A 17,963-nucleotide genomic window follows, 5' to 3' on the forward strand; every position below is an offset into this window, starting at 1 on the left:
AAAAGATGGCAGGCAGCACAAGCATACACATTTCAGTTCCAAAATATAAATAAATATATATATATATATATATAAAGCATCTTCAACCAGAACTACCAGGATAAACAAAACTGATTAGAAAAATTAATAACTACTACAAATGTTCCTGACCACAGATCAATGCCAACTCTTGAATAACACCCAGTGATTTAATTCCTATTGAGTTTCTGCTACATAACAGATCTCTTAGGGTACAAACTCCATGAACCTATACCTTGGAATCAGTTTCTTGGCTATACCAGAACTTTTTTTTATTTCACAGAATGAAAAGTAGAAAGAAGAAGAAGCAGGTGTGCAAGGTCATTGGAAAATTGCACAAATTAAGGTATAAATTAAAGCCATCACAAATAAGCTTAGTAACTATTTCAAGACTTGCTTGGTAAAAAGTGATTTTCTGGTTTACCTGAGAGGTGTGCGTGAAGAAATTTACATTAAATTAAAATGTAAGTCTCAAATAAGACTATACAGATATCAGTTTGCACCTATGCATTAGTAGAAACTAACCAAAATTGGAGTGTTTCTGGTTTGCTGTGTGCACAATGATGGTATTTTCACCTTCCAAAAACTGAAATAAAACATGAAAACAAGATAGATTTCTAAGTCTTTGAACAAGCCACTGCACATGTGTTGTGACAGAAGTAGCTGCCTAATAACTTCAGCCAAGGTTTTCTCCAAGGCCAGTTGCCCCACTGGCACCACTCAGGCACCAGAGTGGTGGTGACAGAAGAGAGAAGATGCCTGACTCAGTACAACAACAGCTGGTCTCTGCCAGGCTGGGACTGAACCAAGCCAGCTCCATCCCATCAGCTCCTACTTCTGGTTCCCACATAATAGGGGTTACAACCTCCTCATCTGGGTCATTTGGTACAGACTTTTACCAAGCACAGAGGTACTCTGCAAGTGGATAGACAAAGGAGCACTGAGTAACTATTTGTTAGCTGATGAACACAGCAGCTAGGGCTAACACACTACCAGGCTGAGTGTTAATATGCCCTGCAGCAAAAAACAGTGAGTGTCTGAGGAGCCAGTTGTCCTGGGCAAGGCAGGGAAGAGGCATCCTGTGCTGCTCCTTGCAGAAGTCTGACTCTCCCTGCTGCTTAGCTGCTGTGTTCTGAGCCTCTGCTTCTGTTCTCTTCTTATGGTTTAAGGACATCAGTAGACTTCCCCTTGAATCTCTGAGCTGCAGACTATTTCCATTGCAATAATCACACATGCCTGTGGCTTCCACTCATTTGTGTCGTTGCTTCAGCTTGAGCACTTCCTCACAGCTTCCTCTGGCAGATGTAGCCACATCAGGCCACAGCAAAAGCCTGAGCTGAGCCCTGAGTCATGGGGTGACAAACCTCTGTGTGGAGGCTGTGCAAGCCCTTTCCTAAGGGGTCATGTGTGGATGAGAGCCTGCAGGCAGCTGCCCTCGGTCAGACTGTCCCCAGAGGGACAGAAGGACCTGGGGTGAGTGACACCAGTGCGGGGCAGCTGCCTCAGCACTGCTTTCCCACCCACTGTCACGCCCACTCTGGTGGCTTGGACCCAAAATCTCCCTCTCTCCACACTTGCTGTCATGCTCTGGTGTCAAGGAAAAACTCTGAGAGTGGCACAGCAATGCGCCAGGCTTGGGACACGAGGCTGGTAAGCTGTCAGGTGGAAAAGGGATGTTGGTCAACAGTGACTGAACATGAGCCAGTGTGTGCCCAGGTGGCCAAGAGGGTCAATGGCATCCTGGCCTGGATCAGAAACAGTGTGGCCAGGGCAGGGATTGTCCCCCTGTACTCAGCACTGGTGAGGCCACACCTTGAGAGCTGTGTCCAGTTCTGGGCCCCTCACTACAAGAAGGACATTGAGGGGCTGGAGTGTGTCCAGAGAAGGGCAACAGAGCTGGGGAAGGGTCTGGAGCACAACTCAGGTGAGGAGCAGCCGAAGGATCTGGGGCTATTTAGCCTGAAAAAAAAGGAGTTTCGGTCAAGACCTTACTGCTCACCATCATTCCCTGAATGGATCCTGTAGCCAGGGAGGAATTGTCCCAGCTAAGAAGGATGAGAGGAAGTGGGCTCGTGTTGCACCAGCAGAGGTTTAGATTGGATAGTGGGAAAAATGTCTTTACAGAAAGGCACTGGAACAGGCTGGCCAGGGAAGTGGTGGTCACCATCCCTGAGGTGTTTAAAAGACACGCAGCTGTGGCACTCAGGGACACGGTTTAGTGCTGGACTTGCCAGTGCTGGATAAAGGGTTGGACTTTGTGATCTTGGAAGCCTTTTCCATCCTAAACACGTCTTTGATTTAATGTTGCCTCAGAGCTGGGCAGTGACTTCCATATTGGGCCTGGTTTTGCAGTGTTTTGTCATTTTACTTAGTGTTGCGCACTTTGTATATTTTTATTCCATTTCTGGCATAACGAGAGATTTTACTGCAGCACAGCCAGAGTCCTGTGCAGCCAGACAGCAATCGCGAGGTTTGTCCCAGATTAGACCCGGCGGAGGAGCAGAGGGAAGCGATTCCTGAGCCGTTCCCGCCCGCCCCGCCGCCCATCCGCCCGTCAGTCGCGGGACCAACGCAGACTGCGCGCGCCGCCGCCGCCCGCTCCCCGTTGGCCCGGCCCGGCCTGGGCGGGAGGAGCGGGGCGGGGATGGAGGCCGCGGCGCGGAGTTCGGAGCGGGCCGGAGCTGCCATGCGGAGCCGCGCCGAGGTGGACGCCACGCTGCAGACGGCCAAGCTGAACCCGGCGGAGCTGCTGCCGGTCGTGCACTGCCTCAGCTTCGGCCCGCAGGCCGGCGGCGGCGAGTGCTGCCTGCTGCAGCTGGAGCCGGGGCTCTGCGCCGAGCTGGAGGCGGGGCGCAGGTACGGCGGGCGCGGGGCTGTCCCGGACACCGGCTACCGGCTGTGTTCGCACTTCTGTATTCTTCTGATGCGGTGGGCGTAACTGCCCCTTAAATCCTTTAATCCTGTCTCAGTTACACTGGAAACGAACAGCTATTTCCTTATAAGAAGCGTGTTTTGTTTTTTGGGGGTTTTTTGTTGTTTTTTCCTCAGTGTGTGTGTGGTGTTTTAGTTTTTTTGTTGGTTTGGTTGTTTGTTTTTTTTTTTTTTTTTTTTTTTTTTTGTGGAAAGCTTCCTGCTGTGGGACTTCTGAACAAAACTCAGAAAATGCTGGAATAGACTCCCCAAAAAGTGGTCAGAGCACCAAGGCTGCCACAGCTCAAGAAGCAATTGCACAGCGCTCTCGGGCACCTGGTGTGATCCTTTGGGCAGTCCTGTGCCAGCCCAGGAGCTGGACTCAGTGATCCTTGTGGGTCACATCCAACTCGGGATATTCTATGATCAGAAATACAGGTTTAGAAAAGATATCATGTCTCTAAAAGAATCCTGCTGACTATGAGATTTTCCTGCTAGAACTCTTGAGGCCTGATGGATGGCAGGGTGCCGTAAGTTAGACAAATTGTCAGGGAAGGATGTGCAGTATGGACGTGCAAATTGGCAGGGAAGGATGTGCCCTACTATGCATTGGGTAGGATGGTTATGTGACGCCACACTCTGAACCAAGAGCAGGTTCTACATAAGGTTTTGATACTGTTTTAAATTTCTTCCTTTCTGCAATGCCAGTGACATAAGGAAAATCTTTGAAGTGATACAAAATAGGAAATCCTTCTAAAGAAGGTAGTTCTCTGAGATGCATGTTAGTAAGGCCATTCCTATTTCGTGCAATACTGATGAAGTATTATCTGTTAGAGGCCTGAATCATGTTGATCCCTTGGGACACAGCTGAGCTTTGTTCATGCATGCAGGCTTTGGCAAACAAGAGGAACATTTAATTGAATTGAATCTGAGCACTTAAGTTAGTGTATGTAGCCTGGGAGGAACTGAATGTTCCCCCGTTGTGCTCCTGCTTTGGTATTATCACGTCCTCATGCAGAATCTTTACTTCATCAAGTATGTGAGCTGAAGAGGGTGCTTTACATTGTCTCTTTGTCCAGAATTGTTCTAGAAGAATTTTTTTCTTTCCTGCTTGGAATTACTTGCAAGAAAATAGGTATTAATTATCTGAAGGGCTCTGCACAATAAACACAGTTTCTGTTTGCTTTCTTGTTTCACAGTGGGCCAGCTTCAGTCCTCATTAAAGAACTACTCTAGTTTGTTATCTAATTTTTAAGATGAGTGAACTACTTCACACATTAAGCATCACTTCAGCAGTGTTTTAGGGGGGTTGAGAGAATTGGTGTATGACTATAGGCATTCAACTGTGTTCTGCATGAAAACTTGGAATGCTTGTCTTTTGAGTTCCCACACTAAAAGGAGAAGGAAAAACACAGTCAATTAGATTAATTTACACTTGCATCTTTATGTTTTGGTGAACTGTGACTGCTGCTACCAACAGAACTGCAGTTTGTAATTTCTTTACAAATGTATGAATGTGGGAAAATATCAAACAAGTTTAATAAGAGTTCATCCTGAAACAGAGGTAAAAAATACATCATTATTTCCACGTTGTTTTTTTTTCCAGCCTAATAATCCGTGGTGAAAAGGATGAACATGCAGTGTTGTGCAGCAAAGACAAAACTTATGACATGAAAATAGCAGATACCTCAAATATGCTGCTGTTTGTTCCTGGTTGCAAAACTCCAGAGGAACTGAAAGCAGATCAGGCATCTTGTAATATTATTCATTCACAGGTATGTCTTTCAGGGTTTTTATTTGTTTGCTTTAATTCTGTGCTTTTTTATTCTCTGTAATTTCTTGTATATGTCCAAGATGCATATGTGAAACCCAGCTGACATTCAGTTGCCTAAACATAGACTTTTAATGCCATTTTAGACACCCTGTGGTGTTGCTTAGCCACTATTGCAGGCTGCCACTGGGGAAAGGATGAGTCTCCTGTAGCTTCCTTGTGTATTGACCAGTTCCTGGAGGATGTATTTATAAATGTGCTTTTTATACAGGGCCATGCTACACCTTAGGGTGTCCAAAATGGCTTTAGAGCCTTTCTTCAGGCAGCTGAACTTTCTCTGTAATGTATGATTATTATTTCGGAGAAGTTAAAACTGTGCTTTATTTTCATTGCATAGTAATTACTTGTGGTAGGTATTAAAAGCTTGCAAAGAAAATATAATTTCTCAGTGTTAGCAACTGTTTTTAAAGTAAGCTATTTACAGGTTGATTTTTAAGAGTGCTTTTCCCAAAAGGGAGATTTTACCATGTTGCTTCTGAATACTATTTTTTAAATATAGAAATGTATTCTAAGGTGGCTCTTTCAATTAGTGTATCAAAACATTTGTCAAAGTGAATGATTTTAGAGTTCTCAGTTTAAGAATTCATTGTTCTCTGCCCTCCTGAAGCACAGTTAATAAAATTCTATTAAAAATAGCTAGGCAAATATTTTTAGTTAATTATTTTCTGTAATGGACATAATGGCATCATTGAGGAATAATCCTACTTCAACATCAGTTCTTCCATGTGGTCTAATGAGCTAATGTAAAAAGTTAATTGAGGCTGAAGTAGGTTAATGAGTAAGTAATATTCTCTCATATACTTTTTTTTTTTGCTACATTTAATCATTTCACTATTCCTGTGAAGTTACACATCATAGAAATGTGATTTGCTTAGGAACTATTTAAAAAGTTTTATTTCTAAGAGCTCTCAAAATTATATCAAAAATGTAAGATGGTTCATTAACACTGCAAATTATGAAACATAGCAAAAGATACTATGTGTACTCAGTACTTTGGGGCTTCACTGCCCTTCACTTGCTGTCTTGGTGTTGATCTTTGTGTCACTTTCACAGCTGATACAGCCAAAGCATCTGCCATTTTATTCACAGAGCTTATCTCAGGTTATGAGCTTTGGAATATTAATTAGAATTATTTATTTCCTTTTCCATGGAGAGTATCTTCTTATTACCAAAATGATCAGAAAACAACTTGGCAGGAAAAAAGCCTAGCACTTAAGTAAATGCTAACTGACATGAAGCTCGGAAGCTTGTCAGGAAGTTGGTGTTTAGCTGAATTTTTTTACCAAGCCAGTTATGTAATAGATTAAAATTGACAGAATTCTGTGTATTAGAATTTGCATACAATTACTTCTATATATAGGTGGTTTTGCTTATAGTTGATTTAAATGGAAAATTATTGTAAAGTTTTATTTGTTGTTCTTATTTTTTTTTAAATGGAGGACTTCTAAAATACCTCAGGTACTCCAGTAAAGCACTTAGGGTATTTTAAAGCACTGTCTAGAGCACTGTTAAAGCTCTGCGATTTAAAGCACTAAAGCACTGTTCTGCCTCTGCGATTCTGTTCCCATTTCTGTCAGTTTGGTAAATAGTAGAAATGATGCTGAAAGGCCTCCAGTAGTCTGGCCTCTTCCAAGAATCTTGCAGTAAGTCAAAGCTGTACCCTGTGAAGCATCTCTGAAAGTAAAGCTTTGGTAAGTCGGTGTTGTTGAATCAAGAACAGCCAAACTTCCTGTTGCACACTCCTCATTTTTGTGTTGACGCAGGGAGAGGAACAGAGATGTCTTGTCAGTTGTGTGCAAGTGTAGCTTTCTGTCCTTGTTAATGTCTGCTTTGCTTGAGCTTAGGACTATGATGATTCATTAAAAAGACTGAAGGAGATCCCAAGCTTGGGAAGAAGTGGGGAAGATAGACACAGGTTAATACAGGAGGTCTTTTATGGCAGTAACACAATTTACTGTTAAGGCAAAAAGCAGTTTTGAGGGGAATTGTGCAGAAATATATCCTGTGGTGATTTCCTATCATTTGCAGGCAGAGTTGAGTTGTTACCTTTGTCTTATGCACTACAAGGATATATTTTATCAATCAACTGTGGATTTTTATTCTTCACTGTCTATAGTAATATTTTTTATTGAAAATGTTGCAATGATTGTTTTATCTTTAATTACCCTATTAATAGTTACTTGTTTTTAATGACTGGGTTAATACTGCTTGCTGATAATTTTTGGTGAGCAGCTTTGAATCTAGATGCTACATTAAAATGTTTAAAGAGTTGCTGTTTTCTCTTGTAGATTGCTGGTTTCTCCAAGAACTATTGGGAATTAAGGAGATGTCGACCAAAACTGAAGAAACTGAGGAAGCTTTTGATGGAAGATCCATATGAAGGGCCTGATAGTCAGAAAGATCAGGCTTCAACATTTTCAAAGGTAAATCAGCTGTGTAAATTGCTTTTTTGTAATTGGTAATGAGCAAATTAAAGTGAAGAAACATTCTTAAGTAGAAAAATCCCTTTCCTCACATGATTCACAGTGCTTCTTTAAGTTAATTTTTTAACCCTTCTATTCTAAACAAGTTGATTGTTGATAGCACTTCCAGTAAGTACAGGTAAGCAACCTTTTTATTAGTTAAAAGAAGGACATGGAAGGAGACTGGGCATTTCCCTTTTCCTATGGGAAGTTGCTTAGAGCACAACCTTCAGAATTTTTTCTAAAATCATTGAGAGTGACATGACTATAAGGTCAGAGCACACCCATGTGCAGATTGCTTGCCAATCAGTAATTGGTGATGACAAGGAGACGAAGGGAGTTGAAGAGAGTAACAGGATTATATAAGGCATGGAATAAGACATACTAAAAGAAGGGAAAACACAAATTAAATCCTATCTTGCTGTCTTATGGTGTTTCTAGGAAATTCAATTTGGGACCTAAAGAGTAGTAACAGGGAGACCTGCACTGTGCAGCATATGATCTCAGCTGAAGGGCTGATAAAAATTCTGGGGTTTTGTTAACTTGGTTGGTTTTCCTTTTGACTTGAAGACCAAAAAGTAGTTGCTCCCAAGTATTTTATGTTGAGGCTTGATTGAAGCTGACACCACCAAACCATCTGCATGTGCTTGGATGTGCAAACACAGATGTTACTTTTCTCTGGAGAGATATGATGCCTCTCTCTTCTTGGATGATTAACTGATTAGTTACAGGCTGATTTCTGATTAGTTACAGAATCTTGCTCCCAGAATTGCCTACCTGTGCTGATCTAGGCATATAAGGACATACAGCAAAATAAGGTACATTAATGACTGGTTTGAGGATTGATCACCATTTATTTTTGAAGGAGAATGCATTTCCTCTATGAGGTTACTTGATAACAACTAGATATATCTGATAAATGTAGACAAGTCTTAACCTTGCCTCTGGTGCAATTCCTAAATGAATCTGAAAGCTCTCCAGGGGCAAGTTCTTTCCTATGGGACTAATTTTCACTAAATCCCAAACAATGTAGGTGTAGTAATGATTTCCACTGTTTTGTTTGCTTACACTTAACATTTATCTTGTGCTGGGAATTAATCAGCCACCTTTAATCTGTTTGAAAACAAATTACTCTTGGTTGTTTACTATAATCTGAGTCTCATGATTTTCAGGACTGTATCATACACAGAGAACCCTAGCAGAAGAGCCATAAAGATCTATGGCACTGTAGAGAACCCTGTTGCATAGTGTTTTGATTTAGTACACTAGAGGAAAGCTTATAAATATATAGGCCAGTACTGAATTTTACTGTGAAATGACAGGGCATACTCAGATAATCACAGACATCTGATAAGAAAAAGAATAAGAAACATATTAAATACATTATCTGGAAGTTTCTGCTGTGGACATCTTGCAAGTCAACCCATTCCATTTTATGTTTGCAAGGGCAATGCAGCTGATAAAAGCATCAGAGCTGAGAGCAGTGATGTATTCAAAAAAGCTGTTGGGATTGCTGGGCTGACCTCAAAGCAGCAATGTGTCCCAAGGACTTCTGTGTAAGGCATCTGAATGGCAGCAATAAACTTCAAACACACATACTGATTTGGGGATATTTTTGCTCTCAATTGCTAGCAGCGTGGATTTTTTTAAAGTATTGTATGATAGGGTCATCCCTCATTGACATACTGGTGGGAGCTTGGCCTGATGATAGGAACAGCATAGTCCTATCATCTGACAGGAATAGCATAGCAGGAAGTAGAGGCCTTTCTGTATTTATTAAATGGTTTTTTAACATGTAGATGTTCCAAACTTAGTGTTGGTATGTTCCATTTGTGTTCTCATAGTCTGATAGATCTCAATCCAATACTTAAGCCAATGTTTTTCTTTCTGATAGGAAATACTCTTGAGCTATAATCAACACAACTCTAATATTGAGTTGATTAAAAAGGCTGTACTGTGAATAAAGGAATTGGTGTCCTATTTCCAGTGCACTCAAGTCTGGTATTTCTTCCTTTTACTTCACTCCTCATGATAACTTCTGATCCACCCACACCTTCATAAACCCATCACCACAGCACCTTCCCCTCTCACCACAGAACTGTTCTGCAGGGAGTATTTGTGTTCTGGCTGGGTCTGTGCTGTGTGTGTGCCAGCTGATTAGCAGACACTAAAACACAACATGTAACTGTTGAGGTCATGCTGGAGGAGGCTTTCCCTCAGTGGAGGTACTAGGTGCAGGTTCTGACTTCTATCCAAAAGCGGTAAGTGATTTTTGCTTTGCCTTTTCTTTGAATCTCACAGATTAAAATATGTGATTTCAGAAAAGCCAGAACACATTCACTTTTTATTCTTGCTGGGATACTTCACTTGCAAGATCTGCTTGTGCTAGTTTGATGTTCTGGGAATATAGGTATATTACTCAGGCCTGGTACAAAAACTTTCCTGTAGTTAGACTGCCTTTTATATTGAATAACCCTTTGAGAAAATGTTTTAAGTTACAGGAAAAGTTTCAGAGAATGTGGCACACCTTAGAAAATTCAGTCTGGGGGAAAAAACATCTAAAGCTATAATGAAGGAAACACTTATAATTTAGTATGGTCACTGAAGCAAAGGAGGAGTAATAACCTCTTATTTCCTTCTTTTTTCCCTTGTTGCAGTATACAACAGAAGATTTGTTAAATCTGATTCAAGCAAGTGAGGAAGAAATACTCCACCAATTGCAGGTCATAGATGCCTGCAAAATTGAAGGTATTTGTATCTAAAGAATATTCTTACCTATGAAGAAATAACCCTCTTATTTTCCCCAAAATATATGTCTCCCTTTTTTAAGGCCTATTCTATATCCTTGTCTTTCAAGGTGCAAGTTACTTCAAAGTTCTAAGACTTGTCCATGTCCTCTGCTGCTATGAATCTGATCAGAAGGATGACACTGAGCAGGCACTGCCAGTCTCTCTCTTTCCAGGATAACTCCTTTGATGCTACAAACACTGCATCAGAGTACCCCACCCACAGCATTGTTGTTGTTCTATTATTTCTCTAGAGTCCCATAATGATATTATCAGACTTCTAAAGTCCCATACCTCTTTGGTGTATTCTCATGGCTGCAGATCTTCACTGCACAGACTTCTTCTTCTGCATGCTGTTCTCTCTCAGGTCAGGGCTCCTCCAAGGCTCTCCCTGACTGGCTATCCCACCCCCTTTTATCCCAGTCATCTTCATTGGTTACAGCTGTAGCCCAATTAAGGACATGGCAGCTGCAGCCCATCAAGGGCAACCGGGACCTCTGGGGCAAAGCCTCTATACAGATATTCAAATACATTTCCTCTACTATATTTCCCCCTTTTCTTTTACTTAACAGTTGTACAGATGTTCAAGTACAATACATACATTTCCCCATGACTCACAGGCCATGTACAACCCACATATTTCCCCATGACTCACAGGCCATGTACAACCCACATATTCTCTCATGACTCACAGGCCACGTACAACCCACATAGCTCCTTGCTCAAAGGCCATACTCTTTCACAGCTCCTTGACCCAAAGGCTGTTCTGTTGCAGCTCTTGGCTGCCACAGCTCCTGGCTGTCTTATCTTCTGCCAGCTATCACCACAGCTCTTGGCTGTTCTGTTGCAGCTCTCGGCTGTCTTATCTTCTGCTAACCATTACGTCGGTGTCACCAATTGTTGTTGTTCTATTTCTAAAGTCCCATAATGATATTATCAGACTTCTAGAGTCCCATACCTCTTTGGTGTATTCTCATGGCTGCAGAGCTTTACTGCACAGACTTCTTCTTCTGCATGCTGTTCTCTCTCAGGTCAGAGCTCCTCCAAGGCTCTCCCTGACTGGCTAACCTACCCCCTTTTATCCCAGTCATCTTCATTGGTCACAGCTGCAGCCCATCAAGGGCAACCGGGACCTCTGGGGTAAAGCCTCTATACAGATATTTAAATACATTTCCTCTACTATACAGCATGAATATTTTTTAGCTGGTCACCCTCTTCATGAAGGAGTGGGTACTGCTTTCTGTAGTTCTAAAGGTAAAAACAGCTGATTCTTAGGTAACCCCATCCTTTTCATAGTCCTTTCTTCCTCCTGGACTTGGTTTATCTCAGTGTCTTCCTGCTATGTGAGGAAAGGTTTGAGCAAGTGCCTCACTTTGGGACAGGTCCTGTTCATCCTTTACTTGGCCATGCCCAAACTCTCAGTGGGACACAAGGTGATGGCAATCCTAGAGTCATCTGGGTTTCTGGATTTTTGTGAACTTCTTTGGACCTGAGCTGTTGCTTTGCAGAGCCAATGAAGCCCATCCTGTTCATGCAGTTCTGTTCCTGAACTAAGCATTAGTTTTTCCTCATCTTGGAGTGATATTTTTACTGTCTTTGTAGCTGTAGCAGTTAAAAAATTACTAAAGAATTACAAACAATTAAGATAATTAAGTTTCATTCTCCTTTACATATGCTTTTATTATGTAGTTCCTTTTCTCAGCTTTTAATCCTGAAAAAAACACAATGCTGCTGCATATCATAAAGGTGTGACCTGAATGTCCAGACTCCAGTAATGTATCTTAATGGCAATAGAATTAAGGTGTTAATGTTTTCCTTCTAACAGTGTTTTGTGGTTCTCTGTTTGGCAGGATATTGGAGAATTCTAGACTTCGACTATGAGATGAAACTCTTGAATCATGTGACTCAGCTAATAGACTCAGAGTCCTGGCCTTTGAGTAAGGTTCCTCTCTGTGCCTGCCTTGAAGAACTTGGATCTCTAGAACCCAGGTAAACAATTATTTTAGTACTTAAAATTGCCTACATTCATTATTAACTATGTGTAATTACAGTGCTTGTTAACTGTCTATTAGAATTATAGTCTTGCAAATCTGGATTCTAGTTACTGTGATATAAATGATACATTTTCTTTGTTTCTAAAAATACTCAAGGGAATTTTTAGACAGGTTAGTAAACTGATTTTAGTGTTTATTGTTAGTATTTTCATTGATCCACAGTAGAAATATTACTGCTGAGTTGTAAATGATGGAAGGAGCATGTACTTAAGTTGTCAATTGCTCAGCATCTTGAAATAGCTGTTCTGAAGCTATAGCTAGCCAAAAATGTTTGGTTTACCTGTTGCATACTAGCTGAGAGGGGAAGTATGTTTTCTGGTGTAGTTCAAAAGTACCATTCAAAGAAAGTCTTAAGTTTACAATATTAGCATTTTCCATTTAATTGCCTCTTGGCTGAAAAAGATATCTGCAGTTAGGCTATAATTTATGACAGAGCTTCAGAAAAGTGCCTATTATTCAGTAAGGGATAATTAATTGCCAAATTTTTGACTTGCATCATAGGATCATTCAGACTGGTAAAAAAACATTAGGATCATTGACTCCAACCACAACCATTACCACACCACTGCCAAGTCCAGGACTGAACCATGTCCCTAAGTGCCACATCTACACGTCTTTTAAACACCTCCAGGGATGGTGACTCTACCACTTCCCTGGGCAACCTGTTCCAGTGCTTGAGAATGCTTTCCATGAAGAAATCTTTCTTATATCCAATGTAAATATGTCAGGCCATTTCTTCTGATCCTGTCACTTGTTACCTGGGGGGGAAGTACCCCCACTGGCTACAGCCTCCTTTGAGGCAGTTGTAGGGAGTGATAAGGTCTCCCCTGGGCCTCCTTTTCTCCAGGCTAAACACCCCCAGCTCCCTCAGCTGCTCCTCACCTGGGCTGTGCTCCAGACCCTTCCCCAGCTCTCTTGCCCTTCTCTGGACACACTCCAGCCCCTCAATGTCCTCCAGTTCTGGTCTGAGGGACCCAGAACTGGACACAGGATTTGAGGTGCAGCCTCACTGGTGCTGAGGGGAACAATCCCTGCCCTGGTCCTGCTGGCCACACGTGCTGATACAATTCTTTCTCATTGGAAAAAAAAGATATTGCAAGAGTCTATTCCTTATTTCCCTTACACATTTTAGTCTTTGCTAGTTATAACTAGAAAGTGGAAGAGACCTTTGGGGGGAGATCCTTCTCTCTTCTATTTTTTACCAGTTTCTTCATTTCACCCACAAAAATGTGTCTCATCATATTCTCTTCAGTTTATTTTCTTCTCCATACCTGTTACCTAATCTTCTTGGTAACTGTTTTGGTAGTGTCCTAGTAAACACTAGTATTAGAACATGTTTTCTGATTTTTTTTTTCCAGAGAGATGATAGAACACATTCTTTTAAGCTATGGCAGGAAATATGTTGATGATGGTAAGTTTGGGAAAGATAACATGGTTTAACTTTGCATAAAAGAAATAGTTATTAGTGAGGAAATGTAGGTTTTTGAAGAACGGCCCTAACAAATGACTGCTACAGTGCAAAGGATAGTGGGAGGAGAGAGCAAACTGGGCTAAAAATCAGTACAATTGTTAAAGGAAATTTCATAGGTAAAAAAGGCTATTAAACTGTACAAGCCAATTGTGAACAGAGGTACTGGAACTGATTTATTAGGTGTGTACAAGCCATAATTTCGTGACTAAAGAGAGCTCACTAGTAAAATTTAGATGACATCCTCTCTTTAGATACCCTAGAAGATCTCAGATATTTAAGTAATTAATTGTGTATTATGAGTAGTCAGTGGCATGAATTCAGCTTGCCTGGAGTAGGTATCTGCCTGTGATCTCTTGAACTGCGCCACAAGATCTGCTGCTTGTAGGGATTAGATTTGCATTGTCCATCTCATACACAGATAAAATACTGCACTGCCGTAATTCAGTCTGAATTCTTCCCCACAGTGGCTTTCATCTCACCTTTGGCTAAAGCAGGAGTTGCACTCAACCTTAAAAAACACAAGGAAGTTATTGGAGTGACAACAGACTCTTGTCTTAATATATTTAGGCAGTTTGCACAAGGAACAAGTCTGAATTACAGAAGTGGCTGAAACAATAGAAGGAAGTGTTTATACCTGATTTGGGTCAGAAATTTTAGCCAAGTCAGTGTGAGAGAAAATTAAATCTCATATCTTCATAATCTCATAAGGGTGATTAAAGAAGTGAAAGTTTTGTTTACAAGCCATTCAGAAATAGGAGTGAGAGCTGTAGGAGGAACAGGACACTGAAAGGGGAAAACATGGAGGGCAAGCACATTTATTGATACAAATTAATACTGTAGTTGGGACAGTACTGCTGTATTCTGCATAATTTGTTCCTGAGAATGAGAAGATACCATAATTTATCCAAATTAATACCAAGTCAAATTGCTTCCCAAGGGAAAAAAAAAAAAGGATGCTTTGTGTATAGAAGACTGTAGAACAGAATGGAAATACAAGGCTGTTCTTTTATCAAAAGGCAAGAACCCCAGATAACCTAGTTTTTGCTTCTTGGCAGGGGAGGTTTTCTTTGAAATGCATGAAGATAAAATATGCAGAGCTATAGCACAAATGCTTTTGCAAAATGCAGTTAAATTCAATCTATCCGAGTTTCAAGAAGTCTGGCAACAGAGTGTCCCTGAGGGGATGACAACAAGGCTTGATCAGCTTCAGGTAAACATGTAAAGAAGGATGGATTATTCTGTGAATAGGCTGTAACTGACTTGTGTCATATATAGATTTTAGCCATTATTGGGTATTGTGTTGTTTCTGTCAGCTTTTGAGTTCAAGTATGGTTTATGATATCCTCTATGAGCACCAGTAGTCTGGAATCATAATTTAGGTTTCTGTAACTAAGGCACATTTCACTGTTTGAAGAAAGGTTGCAGCTATAATTTACTACTTGTAAATGTGACTGGAACAGAAGCTGAAGCTGTTGTTGAATAGATGGTAGTGACAGCCAGTAGAGTAGCAAACACTACTGGAATCCTTTTGCTCAAAGGAGGCAGAGAGATGTTGGAACCCAATAGATTCTCCCTTCCTTCTTTTCATAAAAGAAATGATAAATACTGCCTGTAAAACAGAGCTTTTATGATACTTCTTCACTTTGCCTCTGGTAGTGCAGTTCTGGAAGGCTTTGGATCTGCAAAGAGCAACTTGCATGGGATGTTGTCAGAAAGAAGGAAGTTTAATTGTTTTGTCAGTACTTTTTATTTCATTTCTGATACTGTTCTGCAGGGCTTGGCTCTTGTGGATAGAAGTTCAAGACCAGAGACCATCTTTCTGCTGAAAGTGGAAGACTTACCTGAGGACAATCAGGAAAGATTCAACAGCTTATTTGGCATACGGGAAAAGTGGACAGAAGTGGATATTACCCCTTATATACAGTAAGGATGTATTTCTTTTTATTAAAACATAATTAGTACCCTATTCTTCTCTTTTTGTATAGCTGGCTTCTGATGAGCCATCACTGCCTCAGTGATACTCTATATTTTGCATTTTAAATTTAGTGGATTCTCTATGAATAGAGTACCCACCTCTGGGATCTGTAACTCTCTTTTTTTGGACTTAAATGTGTGTAAAAAGTTGATCCTACTGAGCTTAATGGGTGATAACTCTCATTTGATTAAAGCAGACAATTCAAAGGCTAAACTTGCTGACATTTACTCTCTATTTACAACACTAGAACTATAAGGCAGTAGTGCTTCCTGTACTGCATCTGTTGTTCCTTTGGTAGTTAAGACTTACACATTCATTATCTGGAATGTTCAGCTGTGATATATGTGAGAAGATGTTGATGCTATCCCAAAGGTAACTGCATCAACCCTTTATGAGTGGCTCTAAATTTACCATGCTATAACTGAATTTTTCAGAGCTAGCTAGATTGAAAACTCTGTTAGAGAACAGTAATAATAAAACTCTGCCTAAAACCCCAAATTCTTTTTCTGAAGTAAGTACTATAGTTTTGCCTAGTGTGTAAATGTCAAGATAACTTCTAAACTTGAGATAATTTAAAGCATTATGTGACAGTTACAGTAGTTCTGGTTTTTTTCCTAACATCCAAATCCAGTTTATTGCTTAGTTGCAAATGTTTTACAGATTCATTTTGTGTGATAGTATCTCTAAATGCCAATGTCCTGTGCTTTATTTCCTCTGTAGAGACTTGTGTGCAGAGAAGCAGACTGTTGGTGCTCTTCTGACAAAATATGCTCGCTCATCAATGCTGAATGGTGTTAAAGTTTATAATTCTAGAAGACCCATCTCATAACAAGTATTGTTTGAAGAACTGAGGATACTGAATGTAGTAACAGTGACTGTTACTTGCTGCTGCCTTCTGGGGAAAAGAGTGGCCAACCATCATTATACAGTGTACTTGAGTTTAAGCTAGGCTACTTGAATATGTTGTGTTCTCTGCTCAGCTAAGGAGAGTGTGAGGACACTTGTGGTCTCTAAGGAATGATATTCAGCTCACCTTCCTTTGCCAGCATTCTTTGCCAACCTTCCTTTGCCCAACTTCTACTTCTTGAATACATGTAATCTCTTTATCCACAAGTCTGAAATGAATATTAAAAACTTCCTTGATAATAATACAATCAACTCAATTGAATAGCAAAATAGAAATTTTAGTCTTCTGCCCATTAGTGGCCATTCTTAAAGATTAAGGTTTCAGTGCAGTGTTCACATTTTGAATAGCAGAGAACTCATCAAGCTCATGAACAAATCATTCCCCACTGAGACTACATCAGTCTTGATTTTGAAAATTGGTTCCTTTTAAGGTCATGTCTATGAACACCATCAGCACCTGACACTTTAATACTTGGCAGAATGGCCTTATATATATTACAAAAAAAACCTAATTTCAGTGAAGTGTGAATATAAGAGAGAGTAGTTGGATGTTGTGGTACAAATTTCCTATAAACTGTCATTAAAATGTAGCTGAGGTAAAACTATTGCTTTACAGAAGACTACTTGTGCTTTTTTAAAAAGAACCTACAAAACTTTGTAATACAATTGTTTTTTTAAAACTTTGCTAGGGCAAATGACAGCACATAGAAATTGTGCCTTACAGTTTTGTAATGATAATACTGTTCTATGTAAATGAAACAGAATGTTTTGATGATACTGCCATGAAGTGGTGTACCTGAGATGGTAATTTTGTAATCATTAAAAAGGATTATTTGCATGACAGTAAACCAGAGTTTAATATTAGATCGTTTTCAGATTTATATTTTCAGCTTAACAGTTGTTGGTTATATGATACAAAAAGCATTTTTTCCATCAGACTCAGATGCGAGGTAGGAAATACATTGGAACTGCAGCATTCCAGCTGTAGAGTGAGTGGGGAGAGTAGAGAAACTCCTCCTAAATCAAATGTAACTCAAGATGCACACTGTGTGCATACTTGGAATTTGGTACAGATAAAAAGCTGAATAAAAGCTTCTTCCTGAGCTCTGTTTATTGTTGCCCAGCGCTGCAAGGTCAGTGTCCTGTGCTGCACATTGTTGGTGCAGGGCTGTGGTGTTTGACCAGCTGTGTGATGTAGAAGGGCTCTCTGCTGGGAAGGACTGCCTTGTTTGGTGTCTGGTTCCAACAGCTCTGGTCCCCCAACAGCACCAGAAGGTTCACTCCCAGAGATCAATGGTTATCTGAACGGAAAAGCCTTGGAAATTCCTTCCATTGCATCACAGAAGGCCCCTTAGTTGAAATATGCAACACAATTGATACTTTTATATTTGTGCTCCAAGTTTGTATTTACATAGGTGTTTCTTTGTAAAACGAATAAGAAATTAAGTGTTTAATAAATAGAACTTTATTACGGCTATGAGAAGAGTTTGTTTACATTAATTCTGTGTGTGTTATCATTCCATGTCTGCAGTACTCCTGCTTGGTTTTGT

The 17,963-nt window shown here is 40.4% G+C and overlaps 1 protein-coding gene across 1 annotated transcript; it reads left to right on the forward strand.

Annotated features, from left to right (window-relative positions):
* Window positions 1–2,662: 2,662 nt before the first annotated feature.
* DSCC1 (DNA replication and sister chromatid cohesion 1) lies at window positions 2,663–17,890 on the forward strand. Its single transcript, XM_066548064.1, has 9 exons — window positions 2,663–2,874; window positions 4,535–4,703; window positions 7,048–7,182; window positions 9,879–9,969; window positions 11,858–11,996; window positions 13,420–13,472; window positions 14,588–14,742; window positions 15,307–15,455; window positions 16,228–17,890. The coding sequence occupies exons 1-9, from the start codon at window positions 2,663–2,665 to the stop codon at window positions 16,334–16,336; spliced, it is 1,212 nt and encodes a 403-aa protein (XP_066404161.1). The 3' UTR covers window positions 16,337–17,890.
* Window positions 17,891–17,963: the final 73 nt, after the last annotated feature.

This window comes from Molothrus aeneus, chromosome 1, assembly GCF_037042795.1.
Source record: "Molothrus aeneus isolate 106 chromosome 1, BPBGC_Maene_1.0, whole genome shotgun sequence".
Taxonomy (NCBI): Eukaryota; Metazoa; Chordata; class Aves; order Passeriformes; family Icteridae; genus Molothrus; species Molothrus aeneus.